The following is a 27,131-nucleotide window of genomic DNA, read 5'->3' as shown; positions in this document are numbered from 1 at the left end:
TGGGATGCTGAGATTATTTCAATATGTTCTGACATAATCTGTCGAGCAGAGAGCGCAGTTAAAGTTGGAAGATGGCGTGGCCTTGTCTGGGCTGACGCAACGTCTTCCATTTCCTTTGTGTCATCCAACAGATTTGGGCTGCGATGTTCCACCCCGGCACATGCACGCCTCCATGTAATTGTTGATTCCCAGCCCTTTGGTTTTACTAATGTGTCACAGAGGAGCTCTCCACCCGTGCTATGGTTTCAACTTTGAAGTGACAGGAACCACGCTAATGAAATCCCTTCAAACTTTAAAAGCAGAGCCAGCATTACCTAAATCTATACCAAGAGAAATGCATAAATATACAACTTTTTTTTAACATAACTCAGTATTCCGCAAACTTCCCTAGAGCCACATCTAAAATATAATCAACAGCTGGGGCATGTATGTGAATCCTTTAAATCTATCACGATAGTAGTTCTGAGTGAGGCATTCCAGAGACAATCATATAATTTCTTCTTTTATACACAGCACTTTGTACACACTTTTGCATTTTTAAATACTGTAAATGACACTCGTCATTGCTACCAAACCAAGGAAGCCTTGGCGGGTTACGAGCCCAATACCTTTAGAAACCTGATTTCTGAGCCACAAGCTTCAATGCACTGAGACATCCTCCCCTTTAATGTGAAAACGCATTAAACCTTTGTTCAAATATATCTCTGGAGAAATACTGGACAGTTTATCAGTGGCATTATGGATATGGATTTGTAAATCGATGCTCCTTTAAAAGGCTCTGTTGCTTTTGTTACACCCCTTCCCTCACATATCCTGAATATGATTCGTAAAGTATTAAACAGTGAATCTGTAGATGATTTGGGTTCTTGAGTGTGTGTTTTTTTTTCTTGCAGTGCCTCGGGACCAATAGAGAACCCTGATATTTAAATCCAAATTAAATTATGACAGAAGTGAAAGGGATTATATTTACAGGATGGTATATAGTGAGAGCAGTAAATAGTAGGGGGAATTGGTTTGTAAGGTATAGTAGTAAAAAAAACTCCCGCAAGGACCGTTCAGGGGCCATAGACACATCCTAGGTGACACATCCTAGGTGAATTAATAGACTGAATCACTGAAATGCGGGGGGGCTATGTGCAAATTAAAATGTGTGTGTGCATACAGCCCTGGAAGCAGCCCCAGGGACCACCACCTACCTGGGGCTAATGTACTGGAGAGTGGGGTGGGGCACGTAGCCCCCGCAGCCCCAGGGACTGCCACCTCCCCGGGGCTATGTGTAAATAAGATGCGTGGGGGGCTCTGTCTCCCCACGCAGCCCCGGGGCTACTATACTTAAATGCGTGGGAGCCACGCGCCCGCTGCTGCACCTGGGACCACCACTTCCACGGGGCTGGTTTCAGTGGGGGAGGGGCGCCTCGCGTCCCCCCACCTCATGGAGCCCTGTATGGCCCTGGAGACTGCCACCCCCCAGGGCCGCCTCCAGCAAAGTCTCGGGATGCCCACCCCTGGGACATTGCAGTTTGCTATGGCATGGCGGGAGCACTGCTCCTGACATGCTATAGCAAACAGGGTGTCCCGCTTCAAACAAGCAAGAGCATTTTACTCTTGCTTGTTCAAAACAGAGCACACTTTGCTTATTACACCCAGGGAGCTGCATGTTAGCAGCTCCCTGGGTGTAAAAAGCAATGCCAGCTCCCGCAGGAGGCAGGAGAGGGCAGTGACAGCGGGGCCTTCAGGTACATCCGTAGTCCCCAATGAGAGGCCAAGCTCCGGGGGATGTGCTCCCCGGGGCCGAAATTGGCCTGGGAGGGGGGGGCACTCTGCCCTCCTTCCTTGATAAAAAGGAAAAGTAATGGCTGTGTCCCGGGGGATAGAGACCCCAGGGCCAAAATCGGCCAGAAGAAGGGGGTCGCACTACACCCCCCCCCCTTCCCTCCTGTTTCATTTTATTAAAATGTTTTTAAATGGGTCAGGCCCGTTGAATGGGGTCCCCGGGGGCCTAAAGGGTCTAGGCCATGCAGCCCCCCTTCCTTAAAAGAAAAAAAATCAAAAGCTTTTAACTCACTAGAGACCCTACCCCCTTTTTCTTTACTCTGCAAACACAACTCCTGGAGTGCTCTTGGTTGGGGGATGAAGTCCCCTTTGCTATTGAGGGTCCTTAGGGGTCAACTAGCCCACCCGTTACCTCCAGTAAGCCCCACCAAGTGGGATTGCTGAGAGGTGGTCACAGGCCATGCCCCCTTTCTCCACCACTCAGCAAACACACCTCTCGGCGCTCTGTTGGTGGGGGGATCAGGTCCCCTTGCCTCATGAGGGCATCAGGACTAAAGTGGACTTCATCCCCCAAGCAGCAGTGCGCCAGGAGACACGTTTGCAGATTGATGGAGAAAGGGGGAATGGCCTCTGACCACCTCTCACCAATCCAGCTGTGTGGGACTTACTGGAGGCAACAGGAGGGCTAGTTGGCCCACAAGGACCCTCAAGAGCCAAGGGGTCTTCATCCCTTTATTATTAGTGTGCCTGGGGGTGCATTTTACAGAGTGGCAGAGAAAGAGGGCGTGGTCACTGAAAACTTCTCAGTAAACCCACTGTGTAGGACTTGCTGGAGGTAACAGGAAGGGTAGTTGGCCCCCAAGGACCCTCAATAGCCAAGGGGGCTTCATCCCCCTACTAGTAGTGCGTCAGGAGGTGCGTTTTGCAGAGTGGTTGCGAAAGAGGGCATGGTCTGCTATCAGATCTCAGCAGTCCTGCTGCATGGGACTTAATGGAGGTAATAGGAGGGTTAGTTGGCCCCCAAGGACGTCCTTGTGGGCCAACTACCCCTTCCTGTTACCTCCAGTAAGTCCCACACAGCAGGATTGCTGAGAAGTTGTCAGAGGCCATGCCCCCTTTCTCCACCACTATGCAAATGTGCCACCAAGCGCACTATTAGATGGGGGATAAAGTCTCCCTGGCTCCAGAAGCCCTCCTTGTACCTCCTGTAAGTCCTACTCCGCAGAATTCATGCGAGCTGGTCGAAGGCCCAGCCCCCTTTCTCCACCACTTTGCAAACATGACTGCTAGTTACAAAACCTTAGAAATTCACGCAAAAAACAAAGGTTACAAGGACGTTATAGTTGGCAAATAGAATTAAAAAAATCTTAGAAATTCACTAAAAAAGACAAAGGTTACAGGGATGGTATAGATAGGGTCAGATTTTACTCATACAAAACCATAGAAATTCAGCCGTTATAATTACCCGAGTTAACTATAACTCCCAGCCCCGCACTGTACTGCTTATGACCTCATGTATTACATAACTCATGACATGGTCAGTGACATCACTGATGACATCATCCACAGTATCTCTGACGCACCCACTCACACCCCTAGAGAATCTTTTATACACCCACTGACACTCCCACATTCACAAACCCATTCACAGAGCCATACCGGTACCTACACAGCCACTCACTGATTGATAGATCTACACACACATCCACTCGCTGACCCATACTGCCACTTATATACCCACTCACTCACTAATATAGCCATTGACATATCCACTCATGCACACATACAGGCACTCACACACTGAGTGAGTCAGCCATAGAACTACTCACACACCTAGACACTCACCCATACATCAATCACACAGCCACTTATTCACTTAAACAGTAACACTCACACCCACTTATTCATAAAAATAGCAACACATAGCCACTCACCTATACAGTTAGTGACAGAAGCACGCACTCATCCATATAGCCACTCTCATATTCACTCACTCACGCATACAGTGACTCATATACCCCGTCACTCTCCTATACTGCCTTTCATATACCCACTCACCCATACTGACACATTCGCTCAATCACCAACACATCCATACAGTCACTCACTCGCCCATACAGCTTCTGAGAGACCCATACAGTACCCCATACAGCCACAGGCTAACCTAATCACTCATCCATACAGGCAGTCACACACCTCCTCACCCAAACACACAGATACCCAGACAACCATAGATGTAGTCAGACAACCAATCCGTCACCCACATAGCCATTCATGTACCCACTAACACACTCATACACCCACTTAGACATCAACTGACAGACATATACACTCATTTACACAACTCGTCACTTACCTATACATTCACAGAGACACCTAATCACTCATTTATGCATTGTCATGCACCCTCTGAGTCATCCATACAGACACTCAAACACCCACTGATTCATCAATGCACCTTTTTATATATATTTAAAGCTCATAAACTTTATAAAAACAGTCACTGGATGACGTAATTAGTGATGTCATCAGTGATGTCACTGACCATGTCATGAGTGATGTAATATGTGAGGTCATAATCAGTGCATTGTGGGGGCTCGAGTTATAGTCAACTCGGGTAACTATAACGGCTGAATTTCTCTGGTTTTGTATAAGTAAAATCTGACCCTAGCTATAACGTCCCTGCAACCGTTGGCTATTTTAGCGAATATAGATAGATATCAGGAATTAGTAGCGTGTAAGAGTATGTACAGGCCATAATATCGTGAAGATGTAATTCTCTTAGTCCAGGCTTCTCTATTTTGATCTGCACATGGCCGCCGGTGCTACTGTTGTCCTGACATATAAAAACGGCAGCTCAAATGGTTCAGTGGCTTATAAATAGAAATGCCAATATCATTTCCCAATCAACTAACTAAGCCTATAGCCTTTATGATTGGCTTGTCACCATACCCAACTAAGGCTCCTGTATTGCACATTAACTGGCAACCCTCAGGCAAACGGTCACCAAATTTAAACAAGCATTTACAATGCAATAGGGCTCGCAGCATTAAAGTTTGAGTTATTGGCATTGTGTATGACAATGAGTTGCATACATTTTCCGAAAACTCTGAATTGGTGTATAAAGATGATTTGCAAACTGTCATATGTTGCTCAATAATAAGGAGAGTTGGGAATAATTATGCTATGCTATCCTTTGCTATCCTGTGCTTTTTTATTATGCTGTGCTGTGTTTTGTTATGCTATGATGTGTGTTGTTATGCTATGTTTTGTTATGCTATGCTGGTGAGGGTGTGTGAGGGTGTGTGAGGGTGAGTGAGGGTGTGTGAGGGTGAGTGAGGGTGTGTGAGGGTGAGAGAGGGTGTGTGAGGGTGTGGGGGTGTGAGGGTGTGGGGGTGTGGGGGTGTGAGGGGGTGGGGGTGTGAGGGGGTGGGGGGGGTGAGGGGGTGTGAGGGTGAGGGGGTGTGAGGGTGAGGGGGTGTGAGGGTGAGGGGGTGTGTGAGGGGGTGTGTGAGGGTGTGTGTGAGGGTGAGGGGGGTGAGGGTGAGGGCGTGTGAGGGTGTAAGGGTGAGTGAGGGTGTGTAAGTTTGAGAGGGTGTGAGGGTGAGGGGGTTGTTCAGACTACGTATAGATAGCTACTGAGGGCAAATACCTCAGGAGGGAGCTTGTATCCGACGGAAGGATTCGAAGGGCTACTTTATAGTGTCTCACGCCTAGCAGGTGTTTCATTATTTTGTTTTGTTTTGAGGTGCTACAAAATACAATTTCATTCCATGGAGGGACAAGCTATCACCCAGATATGGCCTGTCATCCCTCTCGGGCTACAGGGCTCCGCCCTAAAGAGGCAGGATATTTGGCATGCATTGGCCGCCTCTGGCCCCCAGAGCAGGGGGCGCTTTGTGACAATGATAATGCCTGTCGCCGCCGAGGAGTGCGTGACCCGAACACGCAGCAGTAATGGACACAATGACCGTGACCCCTGCCAGCAAGGTCACCGCGTGCTGGAGGACAGCTGCTCATCACGACATGCAGTGGGGGTTCAACCCCGCCTCCCATCCTTCTCCTGCTTAAACACTAAAATAAGAAGCATTTCCATCGGCTTCTGTGCGCTCATTCATTTATCACGCACTTCGTAAGTTAATAACTCAACGGGTGGGTTTAGAACCCAACCCTTATGTCTCGGTTACACGTCCAAAATGTACAGAAGTTTTTTTATTATTCATTTTAAACTGTATTGGATTGCATTAGTAGTTTAACTTTTCTTGCTCGCTCCACAATACTGCACAGTGCGAAATACATCTGCGGCAAGCCAAGCCAGACAAGTACACACAATCTTGTGCGTGCTTTTTAAAAGCCTTCCTTTCCAGAGCAGGAAGTACAGAGTAAGCAGAGCACTTTTTTTAAAATGAAGAAATACACTGGGTCAAGTTCTGCTTAAAGAAATATGTTATGTTATAAGGATTTATTGAGCACGAACAATTACCCGTCCCGAAGGTGTCAAGGCGCGAGTCCAAGTGAGAGATCGACAAAGGAAGAATGTGAAGTGATGCTAAGATAAACTAAATTAAGAACTGCTCATGGGCAGGCAGATGAGACAGGTACCAATGGGCCTTGAGGAGGTATTCAGTAGAGAGGCCAGAAGCACAGATGCAGATATGACACTCACAGCCCAACATAACTCAGTCATTCATTTGTATTCCTGCAGCAATCCCCCTCAGACAGGCAGATGCTCGAGCTGCGTTATGCAAAGTGCCATTAGCCATGCAGCCGGGCCACCGATGACCGCTTACTGATGAACAGCATTGCTCAAGACACCTAGTGGGATCAGAGGGCAGGCTGGGTTCATTTCAGATCCTCTGTCCAGGCTAGCTGTCCATTTGTCAACCAATGCTGTCGCTTGTCAGCGTTGAACATTACCCTGCCATGCTCAGCACTCAAAGGTTCTTTCTGCTCATAAATCACCCACTGCTTGGATAAACGAGAGGCTCAACTGCAGCCCGCCACTCTACATTGCACACCCCTGGCAAACGGGTAAAGTTCACGCTATATAAAATCGCATAAATAAACGAGCCCAGCAGCCTCACCGGAAGTCAGGCAAAGTCGCCTGTGACGGGGGCGGGGCTGCATCCGGACCGGAAGAGAAGGCGGAGTGAAAGCGTCTTGCGACGCCAGAAGGAGAGCGGAGTCCCTCAGAATTCACCTGGTAAGTTGAAAAGGGCTGGGGGGGGGGGGGCTCGGTTCCCTCGTTGTGTGTGTGTGTGTGTGTGTGTGCGTGTGTGTGCGCGTGTGTGTGTATGCATGTGGGGGAGAGGGGGGGTGCTCTCGTGTGTGTGTATGTGAGCTGGGGGGGTGTCTCTGTATGTATGTGCGTGCGTGGGCGCTTATGTGTGTGTGTATGCGCATGCGTGTGTGCTTCTCAGGAGACAGCGCCTGGCCGCAGCGCTCGTTCGCGTGCCCGTGTCACTTTGAAATCACCTTCAGGGCGATGCGCGCGGTCAGGATTGTCTCCTGGGAAGCACACATGCCGACAAAAGAGCTTCGGCGGAGACGCGCTTCCGCGCGTTCAGCCGAGCCCTAAAAATGGACACATTTGCATTTGACAGAACAATATAAAACCCCATTGAGACGGGCCTAGTATGGATTATGATATTGCAAAACCTCAACTCTAAGTAGCTAAATGTTCTAGGAAGTCGAAACAGCTTTTCTAATTTTGTTTCATCAAGTTATTGGCCTTTACTAAATGCTTACCGAATGAACAGACAATAAAGGCCCTGTAGAACCTGTAATAAATATTACTTACGGCCAGTTTTTCAGGGCTTTATTGTCAGTTTGTTCGGTAAGCATTTTATATGATTTGAAAGGCCAATAACTTTATGAAACATTGGCAGAGCTGTTTCGACTTCCTAGTGCAGACACGTCCTTTGCCAAATCCAGCCAGACATTCTAGGGCATAGTGTAGTTTTTTTCGATGCATTTTTGTCCTTGTGGTTTCTGCAAAACTAATACCGACACAGAATATTTTGAACAATCTCTGCCAGTGCTTGGAATAAGAGTCTGCAAATTAGATTACGAATCTGATGGTCACAAGCCGTCTAACAGTTGTGGAGCTCAATAGCCTTTCACTTCCGATGAGAAATGTAATTTTTTTCCCATAAACCTACTTCTTTGAGTAAGGGAGTGGGACTTCGCCACATTTAACATTCTGCCACTCAAATTATTGATCTGCTGAGGTTGGCAGGACTGAATGTGGCATTTTGTAGAGCCAAACACTTTGAAGGAATTTTTCTTGGTTGATTAAAGTCAATTTTTACTACTTTAGTGCCGATTGTGGTGTGGTGGCAGTGCAGACGCAATCAAGTTAGATCTTGAACCAGGAATGTGTCAATAGCCCTTCTCCTTCCCTCGGTATATCCCAGACTTCAAAGCACCCCCATGCATCTCAGAAGTTTTTACAGGGCCGGTAAAGAAACTTCATGCCTGGCACACATCAGTGTCTGGGATCATCTGCTGGTTTGAGCCATGTTGGGGCCATGAGTAAATAGGTCACAAGTGTGGTGCCCTCAAAAAGGTTGGTGTCTGGGAAATAATACCCCCCCCCCCCGCTCTAAACCAATCTTTGATGGCTCTGAGCCCCCTGTGATCAAAATTCTCGTTCACAACTCTAAACTTGGCGAAAAGAATGAGGGGCAAAGCTACTAAATAGCCTTCGGCCAAGGCCCATCACTCACTTAAGGCCTACTGCCATCATACACGTGATGGTACAGGTGCATATTGTAAGGCACTATTATATGCCAGATATGGAAACACAATGAGAGTCACCTGCAGTTAAGACACCTCAGATAATCAACCTATATTTCATTGCCATGTACAATGTATTTATTATGCGGATACAAAGCCATGTCAGATAATCCATTTCAATGTCTTACTTAAAGGCTTTTCTTAGAAATGGCAACATACATGAAGGTTCCTACTATGAAGCATATCTAAACCACCCATCATGCTGCTGATTATAAAAGAGTGATGCTGAAGATAACTGAAATCTCTGGTTATGAGTGCCCTGGATAGGACTTTGCTATTTACCGAACTATATCTGTTAAATACTTCTTATTTCGTGTTTTTGCTTTTCAATAACACGATAATTTGGGGATCCCACCAAATGTTGCATGCCTCAATAATTACCAGGCATTTTCCTCCTGCACATTTGAACTGGCTTGCTCTTCCAAAACTGATCTAGAAAAATTACAGGGAGGCAACATTTATCAGACACGGCAATAACCCCACGACTTGATGTTCCAATCCTTGCACAAACAGAAATTTGACAGGGATCAAAATTGTGCTATAAATTATAAATTGGGGAATACGAATGCTAGCATCTCACAAGCACCCTTTTCTTGAGTGAATCCCTTCTACATTTTAATCAAAATGGAGACAACTAAAGCATTTCTAAGCAAGGCCATGCTTTTGTCATGCACAAAGGTGAGTGACCGAGTCGCACCCTGGACCACAATATTTTTTTCTATGCTAAATTTTGTAACCTCTAAAACACTCCAAATCTCCATAAAAAAAGTGGGTTCTAAATTTCAAGCTCATGCTTAATCTTGAACTCAGTATTTTCTTTGAAAGCGTGTTTAAAAAAGTTGCATATTCTGTTTGTTACGTTTTAATTCATTTTGTATGATTGTATATTGACCTCCAGGCGCTGGAGACTGGAAGGCAGGAAACAGGAGTTTATTTCCGACGAAACAGAACACGTCAAATCAGACAACAGGGTATCTTCTCGAGGTGCTCTAACAAGTTTCTCTACGGCTCAGTCTTTTATACACAGGTTTATGATGTACAAACATTCCTTATTGCAATAAAGACACTTTGAAGTACAAAAAGGGCATGTTTGGGACCCCAGCTCCAGGCCCATTCCCATACTGACCGCTCTGATGTTGTTTTCCCCTCCCAAATGTGACATGTGATTGTAATCTGCAGCCGGACATTCCAACAGGGCACGAGGGCAGGAGGGGGTGGTCAGATCTAAGGTTGGGCGGGCGATAAGATCATGTTTCGCTATGCGGGGCCGGAGGGGTACATCCACGAGACCTAGTTTTATGATGTGGGACTGGGTCGAGAGGCCAGGTGTAGCCGGGGGGGGGCATCAGAAGAGAGGAAGGATGTTCCTGGGAGGGATGCGGGGGTGTCCGTCAGGTCTAGGGGTGTGAAGGCCTTGATTAATCACCGCTCCTCTGATGTGAGGCGAGGTCCTACTGTAGGAAGCAATAAACTGCATCTGTTGGGCTAGGTGATGGCCTGGGATCAGGCCGGGCAATCGGGCAGGGAGGAAGAGGTTACCAAAAGGGCCCGTTCTGTGAGTAGGATGAAAGAGCGAGGGGGGCAGGGGTTCAGCACGGAGACAAGGTCGTGTTTAGCGGTGCGTTTATATATATGCCCGAACAGGAGAGACCGGGGGCTGTCGGGGCGCGGGGTGCTTGCGGGACTGGAGAGAGGGAGAGAGAGTGACTATCGGCAATGGGCAGGGAGGTCATGACACAAAGATGGCTACTATCTATGTTCGTGATGGAGTCTGAAAGGGAACAAGATGGCGGGGCCACTGTTTTGTGACTTTCTTTACCTTCAACAGTGGAGAGGGTGAACACAAATGAACGCCGCTTATGTACATATACATTTTGTCATTTTCCACAGTCGCCGCTTTTTACATAAGCTAGATCATTTCCGTGTTTATCATACATATAGTCGTGTTTAGTCAATGAAATAGCGTTTGTCAAAATTGGTAGACTTACATATAACCGTGTGTAGTTGATGCAACATACGAGGTGGAATACATATAAATTTACATTTGTCGTACTTAAAAGTGACCGATGAAACATTTTACAGGCAAAAGTGATTGAGGGAGGAATTTAGTCCAATACAAGCAATTAGTCAAGGGGTGTAGAAAGTTCCGAAAAAGGGGGGTCTTCGCCACAGTGTCTTTATTAGTAGCGAGTCATCACTGGTAGTTCGTTTTCTTCCGTTGGCGCTGTTGAGCACCGGCGGTGGAGCTATAGGTCCAGCTCGGGTCCTTCTTTACACGTCGCAGGGTGTGATCTGTCCTTTGCCGTTAGGCCACAGTCCTGTTTCCTAGCTAATCTCTCTTAAGGGTGCCTTATGCTGGGCACCTGCATTTCTGTCTCGGAGTCAAAATCCACGTGAAAAGGATAGAAGGGGTTTTGTCGGATAATCGGGGGAGGAGAGGGCGGAGTGGGACCGGATCTTTGAGACGGACCAGGGGAGCAAAAGTGTGATGCGCAGGCAGGTACATCAATCGGGCTCAAAGGGGCGGGGACTTCTGGCACGCGTGGGTCAACAAGTAGAGGGCTTCAAGGCAGCCCTCCATTCCTTCGTTTTCTGCGTTTGAGAGTGGTGCATCGTCCCGCGTCCCGTTGCTCTGCGGCTCCATCTTAGGTCGAGGTCACACGCGCCTCACGATCTGTGGCCAGGCTGTGCGTCACATCCAGCCCCTCTCCTCCGGTGGCTGTGTATCCTTGAATGGGTACAAAGCAGGTTTTAGCGAACTGGCAAGAGAAGGCATTTATACATTTCAATTCCGTCCGAGGTCTAGGTAGCTGGGGGTACGTTTCATCGGTCACGGTCAGAAGTTATCACTGTGGAGTATGTATACAGGCGTGTCTACTGATTTTGAACTAGGTCTATTTGGCGTTCATTCATGTCGCATGTGGCTTTCTAACCCTAGCCCTGGCAGTCTTTTATCATCATGAGAGAGGGGTAGAGGCTAAACACTCTTCTCTCGGGGAGCAACAGTTAAGCAGGGTCATCAGTTATACCTCGAGTTTACGGAGCTGGGGTCAAGCGGGAGGAACGGGGACGTTTTGGACATCCGTACTTGGGTGCGGAGGGGTGGGGCAATCTGGGCCTAGGAGATTGTGTTTCTAACGAGCTGAGAGCAGAAGGCCACTGACGTATAGTCCTCCTATAAAAAGGGCCAGATTAGGGGGACATCAGTCGTCTTACCTGTCCTTTCCTTATAGCCAATTCGAGTTCTGTCATTTTTACAGAAAAGGAGAGGTAGTAACATGGCAAATTACAATTGTTTTAGTTTCTGGCAATTTTTGTCGATCACCTTTGTGTTCGAAAAACCAATTAGGCTCGTGCCGGCGGGGCACAACATTACCACACAGAGGAAGAGGGAGCAGGGGTCGTTCGCATTTTAAATGAACTATTCGGTACACGTACAACATGAAGGGAAAGGACAAGAGAGAGAGAAACATGTACAATAATAGGCCATTTTGGTGCGCGCAAAACACAAAACAGTAGGGGTCATATTATATAGAAACACAGACTGAGGGACAACGTAAATCCATATACCACGTACACATGAATTCAGGCGAGGGGGGGGGGGTACATGCATTTACATACAGAAATCAAGACAAAACATAGAACAGTACTTGGCCAAAGACATTTCCTCCTGCATGCTGCGCATCCTTAGTTTCCTATTTAATTCGCCTGGCCGTCTTTTGCTGTTCGTCTCTGTTGCAAATACTTATACTTTCGTCAATTGTTCGGGAACTATCCTGGTCGGGCTAGTACTTACGGTGGGATCTTTGAATCATTTTTTTAGCGGACGGGTATCCAGGCCAAGGCAACGGAGGGTCTTAGTTGGGGGAACAATGGGCAACTTCGAGTTTCATGGCGTAAGAATCTACTCGTAGCTGCACGTCATTCTTGGTTGCATTATTAGAGAGATGGTAGTTTCTAAGTAAGGGTGCGTTATATCTATGTCTGTTTATCGTGTATAGGTGTTATGTTCAGACCCCCTTTTTCCCCATTCCATCGGCCGTCCAATCATCACTCAAGTTGTACAAAAACATCTCTCTTATCAGGTCAACGCGTGCAACGTATATCCAGTCGAGTTACACACATTCGGTCATGCACACATGCATTCATATCACCCAAATCCACGTTGCTTAGGTCTTCTCCACACTTTAGTCGATGTTCTGATGCGACCTGCAGAAAGAAGGGGAAGAAGAAGGGGTGGGGGCAGCGTTTAAAGACACATTCGCGCGCATAAACCCAAAAGGCTTTTTACTTACTACGTATTTCGGCCTATCTCCGCGGGGTGCAGTCCCTTCCATCTCGGCGTTTAAGCCCCGTGGGACTGGTGGTGCGGGAGGCATAATCATTTATGGACTGCCCATTGCATAGATCGCCCACGTGTGGTATTGCGGATCTTGTGTGGGGGGGGGGTCGAAACAAAAGGGCAATCAGGGTAAAGTGGGTGAACTCGTGTTCTTCTTCGAGGAGTCAGGGTGGTCTACAGTGGTACCGGGTCTGGTTTAGGGGCATCTGAAACAATTTCCCTGAGATATGTGGCATACAAAGTAAAACAGAACATCGGGACCTTTATCGATTGCCTTAGGTTGCACAAAAGTAAAAAAAACACGCAACAACTTGGATCGTTCGCATTTTCAATATTCCTAGGTACTTTGCTTTTTAACCTTTCAGTAATCGACTTGCTTTATTTCGCCTATATTTTACGTAGATCGGAAACAAGGGCTATGTATTCGAACTTACCAATCCAAAAACTACGACTATTTGTTTGTCACAAAATCTTTATTTTAAAAAATGTTGACGTACAAATGCAGGCCTACAACCACGTGGGCCAGCCACGGAGCAGACTGGAACTGTACATGAGGGCATATTTATCTGCGGAAAACATAACTGAGTCGGTGGTTGTTTTATTTCATCAAGGTACGATAAGTGCAATAAAATCATATCGAAAATTCATTGTGGGTAAGTACCATTAGTGTCAAAAAGATTCGAACTTTCAATAATACTGTAATCAATGATGCGTCAGAACTTAATATCAAATTCATTGTTCGAATGTTCAAGCAATACTCATCCCCTCCCGCCATGTGCTTCAAAACTGCATACATATCTCACGATATCAAGTCTGAGCATCCGGAACACAACGGGGAATTGTGAGTTTCGTTTGTACCGGCGCCATTTTGGGTGGGGTCAGGCGGGTCCAAGTATAGTCAAACTGTCTCTACCAACTCGTGGTTGGACCAGAACTTCTTTTCGGCAGTCCAGAAGTTGCGTTAAGGGGCAACAGAAGGGACCGGTGACATGAACCATCAATCAAAGAAAAGGGAGGGGCAACAATCTTTCCTACCGGGTCGTACTGACGTTCCACCGGAACTGATCAAATCGGTAGTCTGCAGTAGCTTGGGTCATTCAAAACTGAGGCTGGCGCCAGCATGAGGGCGCCGACGTCTTGTGGTTACGTCTTGGTCGTTCTGCGGGTGATCATGGCAGTCACTTCCCATCGGTGGCGGTTGGGGGCCCGTGGAGGTCGAGGGCCCTCCGCAACTCTCGTAGAATCTTCAAAGCTGAGGGGAACGTTTCTGAACGGAGGACTCGTTTTTCTAGTTGGCCAGCGACCAGGCCATCCTTGCACGCCAGGTTCGTTCCTGCAAGGTCGACCGTCATTTTTAGGAGTTCTGCAGCTACCGGCAGTCACTGGGTCAAATGAGCAGACGGACTCCAGCCTGTTGGGTGAGGCGTCGTAGCACCGCCACAGTGGACGAGACCCTGCTGGGTGTGTGGAGCGTCCCTATACTGCAAGAGTGGACGAACCCTTTGCCGGGTGTGTGGAGCGACACTGCACCGCAAGAGTGGACGAACCCTTTGCCGGGTGCGTGGAGCGTTGGGGGTGCAGCTGAGGGGCCTCCACCTGGGGAGGCGGGAGAGGCTCGTCCGTGCCGCCTCTCCCTCCCAGTGCACCCCACGGCGTCTCGCTGACATTTGTTATGGCCGGACCAGGCGATGAAGAAGAAGGGGGGGTCGGAGGCATATGCAAGACATCCCCCCCCCGTGGCCTGCAAGGCGCCGGGAGAAGAAGGGAATGGGAGGACCAGTTCATTCCGGGTCGGGCCCATGCCTTCGGCGGCCGGCCGTTCTTTGCCACGGCCCCAGGAACGGGTCCCTTGGTTCATCCCGGGGACAGGCCTTGGCGCGTTTTGTCGCCTCCGGACTATTCGCGGAATGGTTCTCCACCCCACGCCGCCGCCGACGGCTTTTGTAGACTTTCTGACGCCCAAAAACCTACTAGAAAGTAGCCCAAAGTAGCCCGATATTGCTACTTTGGGGAAGGAGGGACAGGAACGGCGTCAAGCAGACAGCGAAATGCATTGTGGGTTTGTTGTTGCAGCCGTTTGCCGTGTAAATAGTTGTTTAATATATTTTTGTTCAAAATAAAAACGTTTTAACCTGTTACTTTGCTATTGCATTGTTTATTTCTAATATTTGCCTAGGGTTTGCCGTTAATTGGGCGGGGTGGTCTGTGGAGCCGAGCTGTCTCGCAGTCATCATGGCGTTGAGTTCGGCTTTCCTCACTAGTTTCATATTTCCTGAGGGGTTGTTCCCAATGCTTCCATTTCAGTGAGGTTGAAAAGAGCTCTCATCAGTGGCCTACTGATTTTACTCGATTCCTTTTGTTTTTCCTAACGATTCTTGTGTTCTTTTATTTGCTAGCACGATACAGCGGCTAATCCGCATTTTCTTTATATATGTCCTTTTTGGGTTTCGCCTGCCGAAGGCTGCGCTCTGCGCAGCTTTTCGGCGCAGGTGAAATCCTTTGTTGACAATAAGGACTTCGGGAACGTCCCCCGGCTCTCATTGGCTAGCTCCATAAATGGAGGCTAGCCATTGGGTGCCGGATCTGTCCGTCAAGGCCGGACCAGATTCGGGGGCGTTCCCGAGATTTTTTCCCTGGGCGGAGTTTCGTTTTTTCCCGTTCCCTCCCCTCACTGAAAGTGATTTCAGATGCGCTGTCCATTCCCGCCCCCCTCCGTGTGCCTCCCCGCCCCCCCTCGCTGTCCTGTGCACGTTTCCCGCCTCCCTCCCGCCGTCCGTGTCCTCTTCCGCCGTTCGTGTCCTCTTCCGCCGTTCGTGTCCTCTCCCGCCCCCCTCCCGCCGTCCGTGTCCTCTCCTGCCCCCCTCCCGCCGTTCGTGTCCTCTCCCGCCCCCCTCCCGCCGTCCGTGTCCTCTCCCGCCCCCCTCCCGCCGTTCGTGTCCTCTCCCGCCCCCGCTCTCAGAGCTGGGAAGGAGCTGTTCATGGCGGCTGTGCTTTGGACAGAGCAGCAGTTTCCAGTGTTTTTATTCTCCCACTTGGATCAACGTTACCCAATTCTGGAGCGGCGTAAGGGGGTCCGATCTCCCCTGGACACTGACATAAGCTTATTGGGGTGCTCCTTCAGTGGGATTTGATGTCAAAATCGCGTTTTTTCGATGCTAGTTTCCGTGCTCTGTGAGAAGACACGACGGAGAAGGGGAGAGCTCGTTGTTTTTCCCAGCTCGGAAGCCATGGCGCACCTCCATTTTTGTGCGCTTCGATGAAGAGCCCTTTCCATCTCGGGAATTCCCTTTGTGTCCATTGTTCCTCGCCTGTGCCCTCTGTTCAGTATGTTACTCAGTTTTATTTTTCCAATCCTAAAAATACTTCAAAACATTTGAATTTAAACGTTTTAGTGGATTTTTAGGTTTTCCCTTCCGTTGTCAACAAAAGATCTTATTAACATCGGCCGCGCATTAATTTGGTACGTAACAGTTGAAATTGTTTCCATAAACGTTTCCTCCCCGTGTCCAAACGAAGTGTGTAACTCCCCATGCTGGGGAAAGAAAGCTCCCAAATACATTTTTGTTACCGTACAGTCAGCCGATCACTTGACAGAGCAGGCATTAGTATAGATGTCTCAGGCTATTAACAGCATTTCACAGCCAGATGTATTCAGTCTGTTTCTACGAACCTTTGAAAGGCTAGGGCATTTGACAGTAAAGCTTTTTAGGCTGCGTGTAACTGAGCACAGCAACATTTGCACTTCGCCCAAGATTGTAAGAAAGTCGAATTGCCCAGTACAGGGAATGCAGGAGCTGGAAGAGAGAGACATAGCGAGAGAAAGGTAGGAGATGCAAAGTCAGGGAAAGGCATGCGGAATAAGACGGGGACAGACCTGGAAGTAGAAAGAAAGTCAGGAAAAGAGGGAGAGGCAGAAAAAGGCAAGCAAAAGAACCATATAGATTTGGAGACACGGAAATGTAGGTAGAGAAAAAGAAAAGGAAGACGGCTTAAAGAGACGGAAAAACAGACTGGGAGAAAGAAACGCATATAAAGGGAGAGAAGAGACACGGAACAGAGAAACGGAGAAAAATAGGAAGGAAGAGAGGCAGAATAAGAGGAGGGACGAAGGAGAAAGACGGAGAGGAAAACCAACAAGAAAAAGGCAAGTAAAGATGGAGACAACCGACAGCTGGGAGGGAGTTAGGAAGAGATAAAGACAGACAAAATCAGTATCGCTGCCTCTATCTCTGCCACTATATCTATTTGCCTGTTGCTTCGTCTGTCACTGCATCTGTATTTCTCTTCCTTGTATGTCTGTCTCGATTGACTTCTGTGTCCCTTACTTCCGCTGTCACCTTGTATTCTTTCTCAATACAAGCACCGAGTTTGGCTGACAATCTTTTGCTGGGACTAGTGTTTTCTGGGCTCAGCCGCCTGACCTGTATCTGCTGGGCTGAAGTGCGATCAGGCCCAGGGCACAATCTGATCTTAAATCTACGGGGATAGCAGTCTTGACCTTTACTATATCTTTAGTAGTCAGTGGGTTTCGGGCCTTTTGCGTGTTTTACAAATAAATAAATAAATCTTTAACACTTGGGTAATTTAAATAAATAATTGCCTACTTTCTGGGGAAAGTCCGGGGGTGTTAAATTGATATGACCTTTTTCCTTTCGGACACCACTGCATTGCACCATTTGTGTTTTTAAGCTTTTACATTTACTTATTAAAATGAAACCTGGCACATGTATTATAACCAGAATGCGGTAGTGATATCCACACAGTTTCATCTGTAAACGCCACTCCGGTTGCACAGAGCTTATATCATCATTTACAACTAGCTGACATATTTGTTTTAGATAGTGTGGTTTTGCACAAAGAGTATCTGCTTCTCCCCAGTGGAGCTTTGTTTTTGCCAGAGCTTGTTGTACATTGGTGCCGTGGATTTGTATTTCATATTGGCTAATTGCTTGAAGTTTTCCACCCACACAGGCAAGGGAATCTGTGGGCTACGTAAATACCTATTTAAAATATTGAATATTGTAAAGCTATCAAGGGGATTATTTTTTTATCCCAATGAATTAAAAAGAAGTCGCGGAGGACCAGTTACTATTTGCAAAACATTTTGTCAATTTGTAGTAACGCCTCTGCAATGGTCCAGACTAGTTTTGCCCTTTTATTTTCTCTGGTGTGACACTTATTTTTGCGGATCTGGTAACATGCATCCTGTTGCATTTCACGCTACCTTGTTCTAAGCAAGTTAGCGTTAGCTGTGGATGATGTTTTTGATTTGTTGGCATTACATATTTAATCAATAAAGAATGCGAAAGTAAAACGGTCTAGAAACTAAAATGACCTTTTAACAGTCCTAAGTATGATATAGGATCATACTATATATTATCTAATGGGATGTCTGCATTTGGGCGTCTATTGGAATCAATTAATGTGTTTTTCATATTTGTGTAGAAAGTTAATCAACGAGCATCTGAAGTAATAACTTGTTTCTTTGTGTGCAGGCTGTGTACAGCTGCATAGCATAAATGATTCTCCGCGTTCCGGTTGTCTTACCTCTTAACATTCAGGTCAAGTCTTTTCCATCCTTTGGAATCCAGTTGTTGGGCTGCTGTTATGTATAGCTATGTAGAGGCCAACAAAGTAAGTGCACAACAAGTGACCCGTCGCAAAATGCGTTTCTTACCTCATTTTTGGGTTTCGCCTGCCGAAGGCTGCGCTCTGCGCAGCTTTTCGGCGCAGGTGAAATCCTTTATTTACAATAAGGACTTCGGGAACGTCCCCCGGCTCTCATTGGCTAGCTCCATAAATGGAGGCTAGCCATTGGGTGCCGGATCTGTCCGTCAAGGCCGGACCAGATTCGGGGGCGTTCCCGAGATTTTTTCCCTGGGCGGAGTTTCGTTTTTTCCCGTTCCCTCCCCTTTCACTGAAAGTGATTTCAGATGCGCTGTCCATTCCCGCCCCCCTCCGTGTGCCTCCCCGCCCCCGCCCCCCCTCGCTGTCCTGTGCACGTTTCCCGCCTCCCTCCCGCCGTCCGTGTCCCCTCCCGCCGTTCGTGTCCTCTCCCGCCCCCCTCCCGCCGTCCGTGTCCTCTCCCGCCGTCTGTGTCCTCTTCCGCCGTTCGTGTCCTCTCCCGCCCCCCTCCCGCCGTCCGTGTCCTCTCCCGCCCCCCTCCCGCCGTTCGTGTCCTCTCCCGCCCCCCTCCCGCCGTCCGTGTCCTCTCCCGCCCCCTGTGTCCTCGTAGGTGCTTGTTTTTGTGTGTGTACAGCATTTGCCAATCCCTGACAACATGCTTTCACCCAATCCATGACTGCGCTGTTCCCCAGGGGCGGGTTAAAGAACTCCAGCGGCGGTGCCTAGAAGCTGTGGCTGTGCACGCGCAGTCGTCTGTCTCCCCGAGGTTTGCCGTGGACTTGGTGGGCAGCATTCTCGTGCAGGGCAGTACTCGAGAGTAGCGCAGTCATTCCCCTGGTTTGAGCTTCTAGCTGTTTACGGTCAGTTTCACCCCATCTTTTGCTACTATTGTCAGGCTGCCAGATTAGCAAAGCGGCGCTGGGATTTTTCTTCTGTCGTAGAGACCACGTGTTCCACTGCACACTGTGCTCTTTTGTTTTTCAATTTTCGCTAATGCGTGTGAAACCAGAAAATAGTACCAGTGGCATTTCTGTTCTTGGGTATTCGTGCGACGAGCATTTGACAAGATGGGGCTAATGAGGTGGTGGCGTTATGGTGATCCAATATATTTTGTTTGTTGTTTTATTTTGGAGTAGGTTTGCTGGTGAAGGTTGAGCCCGTCACCCCTTCCTCCTGTGCACTCCCTACCACCCCATGCATTATGCTTGCTCACAACCGTCACCTCTACCCCATGTAACGCCACGTCTGCCTCTGCAATCTGCTCTCATCATGCATCACCTCTGTTCCCACTGTGAAGCGCTCCGACGCCACTGGGCAAAGTCCGCGCTACACAAAAATGCATAAACAATTAATAAACAAATAAATATTTAGAAACCAGTGAAGCGTCTTTTCTACCTGGCGTTCCTGCACCTTAATCGGCAGTGAATGAGTCATAGTTACGCGTTGACATCACTCTCTTCTTCTAATGCTGTTACCAACTTGTATAAACAGCACCCAATGCATCCGCATGAATCTCTCGCATGTCCATCCCCATCGCAACCCAACCTGCCCGCCCCATAAAAGACCACCCCTCCCCTGTCCTTCCAGGCCATGTGCCCGCCTATCCCCTGCTTCGCGCCTGATCTCCTTGTCATCGCCCCCTCCCCTCTGCTCCTATTGATGTTGTGCTGAGCTCCGCGGCGCCCCCGCACCATCCTGCCGCGCGCCACTGTCCCGCAAGACACCGCCTCGTCCCTTCACTTTCCGAAACCTTTGTTACCTCTTAATTACGAGCCCCCCCCTCCCGCATCGGGTCAAGTCCGGGAGTGGATCCACTCCAGTGTCAACTACGCGATGCCCCCTTGCCCGAGTGTGGCACGAGACCTCTTGCCCTCAGACAGCACCGCAACTCAGGCCACAAGGCCTTGCATTTCCTCGCATTCCTCCCTCCCCACCCGCCCTTAGGTCGCCCAGCAGGCACCCCCCACCAGCCCATGCCTGACCCCACCGTCCTGCGCCAGCAAAACGAGGACCCCCAGCAGCCCCCTGTCCCCAGAGGCCTCTTGTGCCGTCCATGGTCAGCTAATATTGCGGGAAGTGACTAACAAACTTCTTTTCCCTTCCGCCATCTCCCTTCTCAGTGTTTGCTCGGCCACCGACTCTTTTAACATTTTACTTGCATCGCCCACTCTGCTCGTTTGTCAAGGGTAAACTATTTATGGGTTTACAAATTACGTAATTAAGTTACAAGATTATTACAATTACTCTTAACACAAAGCAGCAACTACATAAAAGTCGTGTCCAGCAGCAGCACTAGCACCACCACCAGAGGCTTGGGGCTCGCCCGCCCTGCTCTGCTGGGCCCTGCTGCTGCTCTGCGCCCCGGAGAGCTCCGCGCTGGCAGACTTCTCAGGTAAGACCCTCTCTGCTTCCCGGCCTGCCCTCTCGCGGCCTGCCCTCTCGCGGCCTGCCCTCTCGCGGCCTGCCCACTCGCGGCCTGCCCACTCCCGGCCTGCCCACTCCCGGCCTGCCCTCTCCCAGCCTGCCCTCTCCCAGCCTGTCCCCTCCCTGTCCACTTCCAGCCTGCCCTCTCCCAGCCTGTCCCCTCAATGCCCTTTCCTAGCCTGTCCACTTCCAGCCTGCCCTCTCCCAGCCTGCCCTCTCCCAGCCTGCCCTCTCCCAGCCTGTCCCCTCCCTGCCCTCTCCCAGCCTGTCCTCTCCCTGCCTGTTGTAGTGTCCCGGCGGCAGCAGGCAGGAGCGTGCACTGCGTCCCCGAAGTAACAGCCCTAAAGCAAGCAAGAAGTACGCCCCCCTCCCACCAATCCCTGTTAGGTAGTGGAAACTGTCCAAACTGGGGTGCAGACAGCCCCTCTCACCTTTCGGCTTGGTACCACTGCACCAGCCGCACTACTTCCCTACTGACCGTTCTCCACTTCAGCCCCGTCTAAATTACAATTCCTGCTTGTGACCCTTTTGCCTGCTTGTGCTTGTTTTCGTGACCCTGTTGCCTGCTTGTGCCTCCGTGTGCCCCTGTTGCCTGCTTGTGCCTCCGTGTGCCCCTGTTGCCTGCTTGTGCCTCAGTTTTCGTGCCCCTGTCGCCTGCTTGTGCCTCAGTTTTCGTGCCCCTGTCGCCTGCTTGTGCCTCAGTTTTCGTGCCCCTGTCGCCTGCTTGTGCCTCCGTGTGCCCCTGTTGCCTGCTTGTGCCTCCGTGTGCCCCTGTTGCCTGCTTGTGCCATGTGGGTGTGAGTGGAGGGCTCTGTGTGGCTGTGTGTGTGGAGGGCTCTGTGTGGCTGTGTGTGTGGAGAGCTTTGTGTGGCTGTGTGTGTGGGGGGCTCTGTGTGGGTGTGTGTGTGGGGGGGCTCTGTGTGTGTCATTTGCGAGAGATAAAGCTAGTGGCATTGTAAATGACAATGCCATTTATTTATGTTAAAAAAACATAAATAAAAATAATGTCAAGAGCAATGCCAATAGCTCTAACTTTAACAAAGGCGAAACCATTGCATTATAAATGCTTGTTATTAGGGGTGTCCTCCGGTGGAGCCAGATGGTCTACCTTTAATAAATGGTCCGGGCTGAACCAACTACTGAGCAATGGGGGGGGAGATAGGCATGACGGGTTACAACGGGGACAAAAGTCAGAACTACCTATCCTTCACTACTTTGCGGAGACTAGGTAGAATATTTCTATTCTACAGTATTCGCAAATAGGGAATACCCAAAGAGAGAACCAATTCTAAACAGTCAAGTTCGGACAAACAATCAATCAATCAAATGAGGAATAAAATAGGCGAGACGGGTTACAACGGGGGCAAAAGCCTGCGCTACCTACCCTTCACTATCTGCAAAGAGAGAGATCTTCCTGTTCCTCTCTGTTTGTAGGCAGAGAAGATCCTTTCAAAGAACCAATTCCGAACGATCAAGGTCCGGTCAAACAATCAATCAGTGGGGGATAAAAATAGGCACGACGGATTACAACGGGGGCAAAAGCCTGCGTTACCTATCCTTCACTATCTGCAAAGACTAAACAGAGTATGGCGGCCCTGTGCTTGTTTGCAAATAGAGAATGATCCCAAAAGAACCAATTCCAAAACAATAAATACTTGGATAACAATCAATCAAATGGAGAGGGAAGTAGGCGCGACGGGTTACAACGGGGGCAAAAGCCTGCGCTACCCACCCTTCACTATCTGCAAAGGGAAAATACTCCTATCCTTCCCCGTTTGTAGACAGAGAATCTCTCAGGACAAAACAATCAAAATGCGTAATACTAGTATTTTCCAAATGACAATCAAACAATCAATTCGCAATTTGTCGTGTTTCCACGACCTTACCCGGACCGTATGGACGGTTTCTCGTCTTCCGTTTCCAGCGCCCGATCGTCCTCTGTTCTCCGTAATTGCTGTGGCACTCCTGATGGTTCCCAGTCAGGACCGTAGATCACTCGAGAGAGGTCTGTTCGGAACCGGTGAAGTTCGGATGATCGGCTGCCAGACAAGGGTCTATCGGGCAGGAGCTCTTCCCGATCGTTGCAGTCGTTCACTCTGTCGTTGGGACCTCTCTCACTGGATCCACGTGTCGCTGATGGGCCCCACGTTTGGGACGCCAATTGTAGAAAAAGGGTTCAGGCAGATCAGGTCGTTTACCCCTTCTCTAGGTTTGCCCGGCGTTAGCCGCTTCTCACCCAACTCACGATTACCCAAATAAAGAGGCAGGCGCTGGAGACTGGAAGGCAGGAAACAGGAGTTTATTTCCGACGGAACAGAACACGTCAAATCAGACAACAGGGTATCTTCTCGAGGTGCTCTAACAAGTTTCTCTACGGCTCAGTCTTTTATACACAGGTTTATGATGTACAAACATTCTTTATTGCAATATAGACACTTTGAAGTACAAAAAGGGCATGTTTGGGACCCCAGCTCCAGGCCCATTCCCATACTGACCGCTCTGATGTTGTTTTCCCCTCCCAAATGTGACATGTGATTGTAATCTGCAGCCGGACATTCCAACAGGGCACGAGGGCAGGAGGGGGTGGTCAGATCTAAGGTTGGGCGGGCGATAAGATCATGTTTCGCTATGCGGGGCCGGAGGGGTACATCCACGAGACCTAGTTTTATGATGTGGGACTGGGTCGAGAGGCCAGGTGTAGCCGGGGGGGGGGGGCATCAGAAGAGAGGAAGGATGTTCCTGGGAGGGATGCGGGGGTGTCGGTCAGGTCTAGGGGTGTGAAGGCCTTGATTAATCACCGCTCCTCTGATGTGAGGCGAGGTCCTACTGTAGGAAGCAATAAACTGCATCTGTTGGGCTAGGTGATGGCCTGGGATCAGGCCGGGCAATCGGGCAGGGAGGAAGAGGTTACCAAAAGGGCCCGTTCTATGAGTAGGATGAAAGAGCGAGGGGGGCAGGGGTTCAGCACAGAGACAAGGTCGTGTTTAGTGGTGCGTTTATGGCCCGAACAGGAGAGACCGGGGGCTGTCGGGGCGCGGGGTGCTTGCGGGACTGGAGAGAGGGAGAGAGAGAGAGTGACTATCGGCAATGGGCAGGGAGGTCATGACACAAAGATGGCTACTATCTATGTTCGTGATGGAGCCTGAAAGGGAACAAGATGGCGGGGCCACTGTTTCGTGACTTTCTTTACCTTCAACAGTGGCGAGGGTGAACACAAATGAACGCCGCTTATGTACATATACATTTTGTCATTTTCCACAGGTATGTGAGTAGTAAGGATATCTGTATTTTTCTCCCTAGTACGATATCTTTGGTCACTCTGGAGATGGGTTCAACATTGAGCTGGTGAGAAGTGACAAAGTCCCTAAGAACAACAAAGAAAGATTAGCGATAATGAAGGTAAATACGATTTGTACATATGTCTGAAAATAAAGAAGTCTTTGATAAAGGAATCTTCTCAGTCAAAAAGATTCAGAGGCAGGGGAAAATTTAGTGAATAAGTAAAAGTACAAGTGGGAAATAAATGACAGTATTGCTGATAGCATATCACAAAAATACACATATTTTATTGATTAAACTTCAGGTGTCAGATACGCATTCACCACAAATATGTATTTTCACAGTTTTTCCATTTTTTTAGTGTTCAATCCTGCACGAACAATGTAAGGTATACATGATCTTTGCAGTGGGGTAGGATTTTATAAATTACATTTTAGTAAAACTTATTACCATTGGGTGCATTCACTGCTGTGCAGCATGGCTTAAAGTAAGGGGAAAAAAGTGATATAACGTCATACAGTGGCGGCTGGCAGGGGACGGGGTGGTGAAGTGGGGAGCGGGGATACAAAAATAAATCCACTTAAGTTTTGCGGCCAGCCGACTCTCTCTCTCCCCTTTGGTCCCTTCAGCCGCCTTCTCCTCTGCTTCCGTAGCGGATGGAATCACACAGGCTCGCTCTCCTAAGCCAATCACAATGCTGCAATGCAAGCCACTCCTCCCCCGTAACCCCAGCCCCAAGCCACCCTAACCCAGCCCATAGTGAACATTAAAATGATAATAACTAGGTTATTATCATTTTATTTTCCCTCTGCACTGCTCCTAAAGCAGTAGGGCGATGCTCCTCAACCTTAGCGGAGGGAGCCGCCACTGAAGTCATAGCTTTTTTTTCCTGAAGTTTGAACCATGTTGCAAAGCAGCCTGTGCTGCTGTGAAACATGACTTAAAGTAAAGGGGGAAAAACACTATGACGCTGTCAGCAATAGCCCCATCGTAGCACTTTTTATATTAACTTTAAGCCATGTGGTACAACATTTCTAAAAAAACATTGACAAAACCAATAGATCTTGCATAGGCGAAACCTATTGGCTTCACCGGTGCTTGTTTCTTGCTAGTCACAAAGGTGGAGAGGCTACATATTTTTCTCAAAAATATTTGCAGTGGTTTCATGTAGATATAAGTTGGGCAATGGAAACGCCAGAAATTGGAAGATAAAAAAAGGTAACAGGTCCACTATTCTGAGATGGGTCTGGGCATCTAGTACAGTCTGTTCACTGGCCTCAATTAAAACAATGAACTGCTTTATACTCCCCTCAGATCTACTTTTTGAAAACTATTTCAAACAAAAAAAACATAATTTCTCACTTTGTTGAAAATATGTACGTTTTTAAAAAGATTTAGCTATTTTCATGTTACTATTTGCCTGTATTTTTATAACTATGATATGTCCCTGTCAGAAGTTAAGACGCAGATAACATGGTGTGCAGCTTTACTTTTCATTTCCCTATATTTCTGTTTTCTGATGATGTTCATTTCCTTCTTATATTATTTTACTTGGCCTGTGCACCTCCGGACTCACATTGTTACCTTTAGTTCCCAGAGGGCTATGCTTTTTAAACACACTTGCCACATGTCATATCTTGTTGCATTTTCGGGCCGAATTGCTGGAGCTGCCGACTTTAGACATGGAGACAAAGTTTGAATCTTGGCTTCGGCTCAACATCCTGTGATTCTGGGCAAATGACCGAATCTCCCTGTCCCTAAAAATAAAAGATGTAATTTAGTGCTGATTCTATTGTAAAGAGCTTTATTGCCCAAGGGCCAATTCGCACTATAAAAACTAAGCTAAAGAAGCGTTTGACTTTCTGCATCTTTAAATCAGAGCCGCCTTTGCCCCTTCTCCATTTATTTGTTTTATTAACCATATTTTATTGAGCATTTGAATGATTCATATTACATTTCAACAGTATTGATCCTATCTGCTAACATAGAGTCACAATATTGCGCTCTTCAGAAACCATCTCAGCAGGTTAGTGGATCCACAACAATAGAATTAGAACAACTCCTTTCCCTCCCGCTTTGCAAGCAACTCTAATGTGTGTGTGCTTATCATGTGGGCCTGTGTGCATCCCCCATCTACCGTGTAATATGGAGGGATATGGATCTTTAGGTCACTGCCTATGTCAGTGGGGTCAGGAGCGAGTACTAGGTAACAGCTACAAGGGCATTCTCTTTCTCATTCACACCCCTTCTCCATTTATGTTAACCTTTAGAATAGAACCTCTTCTCAATGGACTCTGTTTATTATTTTTGTAGTTGGAATCTCAGCAGTCACCAGTACCTTTTTTTACCAGTCTTGTTTGCTCCTTTTTTGCGTAATTTTTAGAGTTTCATATAGCGCGAACTAGACCTGAGACATCGGTTATCAGAGCGCTTTACATGAGCACCAGTTTCGTTACAGAAGGACACATTCATTTTTGGTAGGCATAGGGAGATTAAGTGATTTGCCCAGAATCACAAGACGTTGAGTGTTGTTACCAAGACTCAAACCCAGTTCTCCAGCTTCGAGGCAGCTCTAGCCATAAGGCTACATCCTCTAATATTCTAGGTATGTTACACAGTGCTTTGGAGTCAGTCGCTCCAGTTGCAAGATGAGGCTGGTAGGTCATCATGCAACTCCACTGTATGTAATAAAGAAGATATCTTTATGAACACAAGAGTCAACTCATTTTCATAGAACTTTACACCAGTATCACAAAAAGGTTATAGACAGTTCAAACTATTATTTGAGACTAGCTAGTTACAAACAAACCAGCTACTCAAACCTCACCTATACTGCATTGCAGCACTATCCCACTTAATGATAGATTAGAATTATACTATGTTCTGTGCT

General features: G+C 48.1%; 1 protein-coding gene across 1 annotated transcript in view; it reads left to right on the top strand.

Annotated features, from left to right (window-relative positions):
• The window catches only part of VWA8 (von Willebrand factor A domain containing 8), a 1,418,144-nt gene that overhangs the window by 1,367,826 nt on the left and 23,187 nt on the right, over positions 1-27,131 (top strand). The window contains exon 43 of the mRNA XM_078657276.1: positions 24,263-24,361. Coding sequence (XP_078513402.1) covers positions 24,263-24,361 — 99 coding nt within the window. The remainder of the gene's footprint in view (positions 1-24,262; positions 24,362-27,131) is intronic.

This window comes from Lissotriton helveticus, chromosome 8, assembly GCF_964261635.1.
Source record: "Lissotriton helveticus chromosome 8, aLisHel1.1, whole genome shotgun sequence".
Classification (NCBI taxonomy): Eukaryota; Metazoa; Chordata; class Amphibia; order Caudata; family Salamandridae; genus Lissotriton; species Lissotriton helveticus.
The sequence above is the reverse complement of the archived record's forward strand: the minus strand, read 5'-3'. Positions and strand labels throughout refer to the sequence as shown.